The sequence below is a fragment of the Oncorhynchus clarkii genome, chromosome 20 (assembly GCF_045791955.1).
Source record: "Oncorhynchus clarkii lewisi isolate Uvic-CL-2024 chromosome 20, UVic_Ocla_1.0, whole genome shotgun sequence".
Taxonomy (NCBI): Eukaryota; Metazoa; Chordata; class Actinopteri; order Salmoniformes; family Salmonidae; genus Oncorhynchus; species Oncorhynchus clarkii.
The window spans coordinates 64643537-64649637 of record NC_092166.1 but is presented as its reverse complement, the minus strand read 5'-3'; the positions used below and the strand labels follow the sequence as shown (position 1 = coordinate 64649637).

At 44.4% G+C, this 6101-nt stretch overlaps 1 protein-coding gene across 1 annotated transcript; it reads right to left on the bottom strand.

The window, feature by feature from the left end:
- Positions 1–3480: 3480 nt before the first annotated feature.
- Positions 3481–5731, bottom strand: LOC139375641 (forkhead box J1b). Its single transcript, XM_071117442.1, has 2 exons — positions 5141–5731; positions 3481–4366 (listed from the first exon to the last, which is right to left on the bottom strand). Exons 1-2 carry the CDS (start codon positions 5729–5731, stop codon positions 3509–3511), a joined length of 1449 nt encoding a protein of 482 aa, XP_070973543.1. The 3' UTR covers positions 3481–3508.
- Between the last annotated feature and the right edge of the window lie 370 nt (positions 5732–6101).

The window sequence follows — 6101 nt, the reverse complement described above, 5'->3', positions numbered from 1 at the left end:
ACTGCCTCATCAGACTAGAGGCCAGTTATGAGACCTGACTGGACTGATACTTTACACAATTTGATAGACAGAGAGGATCTCCTACAATGAGCGAGCACTATAAGCTATTCATGAGATTCATGAAAATAAATGTCATGTCTCTGTTTCCCATTTCAAGGTCTCGGTTCTGCAGCATATAGATAACCCCATAACTACTACTATACAGTGGTTCAATGGTGGTACCAAATTCCAAATCGACCCCAGTCCCTAACTGCTAGGCACTTGAGTAGACCTGAAAGTATTTCATAGGTATATTCATAATGTGTTAATAGTTTCACCTTGACCCCTATTATACTAGTTGGTGTTTTTTTCACTATTTTGCTTCCATCGTCTATATGCTATAGTTCAGGTGCCTAGAATAGCTAGGGGTCGATTTAGAATGGGTGGTTGTCGTCTTTGACCAAAGAAGAAGTTACGAGACACTGCCCTTGTTAATCATAGTCACATAGACAGAAGGGTTCATTGCTTCAGGAAAGCTTTTGGGTTTAGCTTAACAATAACATCCCTGAACCCCATTCAACACAGCCTGCTGAGTGCTTTAACATGTAATGTGTTCTGGACAGACAGACACATGGACACACGTAGACATGTAGGCACACACACACACAAACGCACGCACGCACACACACACACACACACACACACACACACACACACACACACACACACACACACACACACACACACACACACACACACACGGACTACAATTTTGGACACAACGACCTTGTACGTGCACGGTCTTTCATAATGTAAATCATTGTATCACAGGAACACAGCAAAGCACATGGATGAAAAGAGCTAATATTGTCAAATGGAACAAATGGAACAAATGGAACCTAATTTACATGTCATACATAAACATAAACCTATTAGAAAGATCGTTGAGGTGTATTTCCTATCTTAGCCACTCCCCTCCACTTTTCAAATTCCCTCCTCCTGTCCTGTATGTGTTAGGGGGGTCTGTATGCAGCCCGCTAATCAGGGTTTGTCCATGGATTGCCAGTCGGGGCTATAAAAAAAACACACACACACACACACACAGTGCCAGAGAAGCTATAAAGTAGCGTAGCATTAGCCCACTGTGACAGGCGAGTCTTGTTCCTGGTCTTGCAGTCACAGCGTCCGCGTGCTGGGCAGCGCTGGTCTCAGAGCCAGGGTGAATAGAGCTGCAGAATCCTGCCTCCATAGAGATAAGGTTATCTATTCAAACATGGGGGCCAATATTTAAACCTCACACACACACACATTTACAAACCCCCCCCCCCCACACACACATACATACACATAGACACACATCAAGGCACACACACACCCTCACCACCACCATCATCATTATCATTAGAATAAGCAGGACTCCTGGGAGACTGGAACATAATAACTGGTACAGGCTGGTGTGTAACTGATATAGCATAGTTATCATCAGCTCTCAGGAAATTGTGAAATCACGTAACCTCACGATTCTGTCTCTTTGCACAGTCCCTGCTGTTTCTAGGAATCTGAGTTATTTGGCTGATCCCAAAAGATCTTTACTCCTGACCTCCAACTGCAGGGAGGGAGAACCAATGGGATTGGATAATCCACATTTTTCTCCCCTTTTTTGGCTTTTTCAATTAAAAAGAGATTTGAAGGGAGAAACCGTGTGTGTGTGGCGCAGACACAATATCCTTGAAAACTGTTGCTCTTAGTTCAAACCAACCTGGTTTGAGAGAATGTTCTCTGGATATAGACTTGATCAACATAACTGCTGAGAGACATTAACCTTTCAAATGAAAGAATACAGCAAAATTAGACAACTGGAAATAGAAAATAACCCATATGCCGTTCGTCATGTCCCAACTGCAAGAGATGTCTTTGTTTGGCATCTGAACTGAGAGAGCAAGGTTTCCTTTCACATTATATTCTATAAACTTTCCATCTGTACATAATGCTCCTTCCTGTTCAACCTCTATTCACCAGCTCATAACCTATCCTAGCACTGATCCTGGCCAGATCACATCGACCTACGATACTGGCAGAGACCTCACAGAGTTATAGGTATTTGTTCAATGTGATGTTGCAATTCTGAGAGACCAGGCTAGTCTGGGCCTGACCAAGAATGAGAAACTCTGTATCTTCTCATCTATGAACAAGCTGTTCTTGAGCCGTATTGACCAATGGATTGCTTCTTTGACTTTCACATGCAATATGGCAAACGAATGAGATAAAACGTCTAAATTGACAACATTTATTGCATTGAGGCATGATTGCATTTTTAACATCTTATAAGAGTACAAATAAAAACAACAGAATGACATTGAAGACATTGTATAAAGGTTGATCTGATCTTCACAATTGACTCAAAAAAATCAAACCTTTCTAGAGCACAAGCCTTTTCATTGGTTCATCCGTTTTCCCAAACAACATACGATTTTAAATGAATCATCCTTTCAAAAAAACAGTCCATTGTTGTTCATTTATATATTTATCGTGGTTTGACGTAATCAATCAAAAATCAGTAATCATTATCACAAAATGGAAGCCAATCACCCAGTGAGAGAATTCAGATTTCCTCAGTATATCCTGAACAGAATCATTAATAGAGTTCAATCAAATGTAAGATTGGCAGAAAAATGGAAAACTTGAACAAAACCGTCAGTGCCTACGAAGGCTGTGGTGTTGCTGTCAAATGATGGTGTGTGCACGCTGAATCTGTGACGTTGCATGTTTTATGGAACAAGGGAAAATAGCATTCTGATGCACAGCAGAAATATTTTCTATCCTCAAACATACCTGTTGTCACTCAAAGTGCATATGCTTGGGTATTCTGATTGAGGCATTTCAGTTCATTTCTGTCCCTCTTTCTGCTTTGCCATAGCCTATGACACACGACACATGGCCATCTAGGCTCTTATCGTAGACTCTAATCGATATATATATATATATTAAATTGATTACTTGAAAAACACATTGAAATTGGATCAATAGGTTTGACTATGACCCAACACTAAGTACTGCATTTGACTTCATTGACTTCCCTAGTCAGCGATCAAACCAGAAATATAGATCTTCATAAAGTCATAAACATACAGCATAGATCTCTCAAAAACATAATGCAAAAAAACAAACAAGAAAAAAATACATTTTATGTATATAAGATTTCATGAGGCTAATGTAGAAAAATAGTCGTCTGTATGTAGGTCTGCCCCACAAGCCAATAGAGTGCATATCTGTTTGGAGTGTGGAGCACATAGCAGAAGGTAAGACCAATAGTGTTTCATTGTCTTGTGAAACAAATACAACATGCTCCTTCAAACCACAACAACCCAGTCTTTAACCATAGTCTGAAGGAACTGCATGGACAGGACATGAATGACCAGCAGTCTCCTGAATCCCCTGTCCCAGCATTTACTATAAGGAAGTCGTGGCTAGGGCCTGAATCCCTTGGCTAAGGGGTGGCGTAAGCATTGGTTCAACAGTGGTTGGTTTGTCACAGGTAGGCCTCAGCCCTCTCCCAGGGTTGTATCTCTGAGAAGAATCCTTCACACAGACCAAAGCCCTGATCCAGAGTCTGAGGGATGGCCTGCACATCCTCCTTCATCTCCTCCCAGGGGTGCACCTCCTGCTGCTCTGGGAACAGAGTCACCTCCTCAAACTGGTGCAGGTGGGTCTGTAACAACTGATCCTGGTTCAGCTGCTGTTGTTGAATGTAAAGGTTCCCTATGTTACTACTATTACATCCCACTGAGCCACTCAGCTCCATGTAGCCATAAGAGTCATGGGTCTGGGTCTGGTTCTGGGTCTGGTTGTCCCCCTCTCCACACCACCTCCCCAGCCCGACAGAGTGCTTCTCCTGCAGGGTCAGATCCAGCTCGCAGCCCAGGGAGCTCAGAGCAGTGTTGATGTCCAGGTCTTCGAATGTACTGCAGTTTCCACTGAGGACATCGTCAAACACAGATGCAAGGTCAAAGTCTCCCCTCAGAACTACATCTGCGCTGTGAGCCTCTGTGGCTAACAGTGGGGATTTGGGTGTCCCCGCCATCTTGCTGTTTTGCCTTGGAGAAGGTTGTTTACGCTTGTTGCCGGCTCCAGCTCCTTGGTAGTGGTAGCCATCTTGGCCCTGCTGAGTGGCTCTGTGGTAGCCAGTTTCCTGGTTGTGTAGGAGCTTGCTCTGCCTGTGGGTGTTGTAGTGGCTGGAGGACATTCTCCTTCTCTTAAAGACTCCGTTGACGAACATGTCAGCGTACTGAGGGTCGATCTGCCAGAAGCCTCCTTTCCCTGGTTCATCCTTCTGCCGCGGAACTTTCATGAAGCACTTGTTGAGCGAGAGGTTATGGCGGATAGAGTTCTGAGAGGGCGAGGGGAGAAGAAACAAATGTGTTAAATCCATGTTAAATGTGTATTTGATTTAATATAATGTATGAATGGTGTGTGTGTCAAATAGAGAGAGGGAGAAAGAGAAAGGCATTTAAGGTAGAGGCGGAGGAGGTATTGTTGTTGTTTGTGTAGGAAAGCAAATGCACCTAATGAGGCTTTCTAGTGTAGAGTTCTGTGCATTTCAAACATGATCAGCCGTGCTTGGCTGCCAAGGGAGCTCTCACAGGGATCCTCATTAACACACACACACACACACACACACACACACACACACACACACACACACACACACACACACACACACACACACACACACACACACACACACACACACACACACACACACACACACACACACACACACACACATCCCTGGAGCAGTATAGCACTTGTGCTTGGCCCCCTGAGAAAGAAGCCTGACAGAGATTTCTTGGAGGGTAGAAATTGCAGAGATGTTCTGTGATTTGAAATGTAAATGAAAATGAATATGACTAGGCTAGTCAAGCTGTGTCATACATAATATAATACAGTGTAAGTTACTGTTAGACTAGATGATTATGAGAAATAATAGGATAAATGGGTTTTAAATGTATGTTGTATAAGTGCATTAATATTCTTACAAACAAACAACAGGTTTAATATGCATGTGGCAAACCTTCTGCTCCCCCTTCTCCCCCTCTCTTCTCTCCCTGTCACCATTTAGCTAATCAATAATAGAGAGACAGAGGAGAGCCGGGTCATTTACCTGCCAGCTGGGCTCAGCATGTCTGTAGTAGCAGAAGTTGTCTGTGATCCAGTTATAGATGGTGGAAAGAGTCACCTTGGGCTTCTTGCTGGCCTGCATGGCCATGCAGATGAGAGAGGCATAGGAATAAGGCGGTTTGACTTTGGGGTTCGTTTTAAAGTCAATCTCCTCTGGTGGGATGATCTGCATGATGTGGTGGTTGAGGTGGGGGTAGGTTGTGGTTTGGTGGTGTGGATAATTCACCAAACGCGCGTCGGTGGAGTTACTGCCAGAGGTAACGGGGCTCCCGAGGCAGAGAGGCATCCCGGTAGCGGCCGTGTCCCCTGCTGGAGGGCTAGACGGGGAGTCGGTGCCCGGGGGGTACAGGCGCTGGTGGTAGGAGACCAGGTGCTGTGAGGGGCAACCGGAGCCGGTGCCGGTGGATCTTTCTGAGTTAGTGCTGAGGATGGAGAAGTTCTGAAGCCAGTGGAGGCTGGTCAGGCTGTCGTCCAGGTGCACTGACCCGGGTGCGGTGTCCTGGTTCTCCGGCTGTAATTTCAGACATTTCTCCTTAAACTTGGAGGCGATCTCCGGACTCATCAGGACAGGCATTCTGAGCGTCACGCACGAAACCGTCACCCGCAAAAATGTGAAAATTTTGTAGGACTGTTCAATGAGATGTCCTGCACAAAACAAATATTGAAAAACACATACAAATTCTAATTTGATCCACTACCCCCATTACAGTATTAAAAACACACCATTAAAAAATGGACTATTTGGCTCAACATGCCAACGTGTCAAAACGTGATTCGAAAATGTAATAAAAATGATCATAGTACAGAAGATAGCCTATATCCTTACCTCAATGACAGGTCAGCGATGATGCTCGGGAACAGTTTGCACCTGTTGCAACCGTCTGTCGATCCGTCCCTGTGCTCTATTCCCAAAGGACTTCAGCGAAGCACTATCCTCTGCGCAA

Coding starts and splice junctions, on each gene's coding strand:
- LOC139375641 (XM_071117442.1), bottom strand. CDS start 5,731: ATGCCTGTCCTGATGAGTCCGGAGATCGCCTCCAAGTTTAAGGAGAAA. Junction 4,367..5,140: donor ATGCTGAGCCCAGCTGGCAG/GTAAATGACCCG, acceptor TCGCCCTCTCAG/AACTCTATCCGCCATAACCT.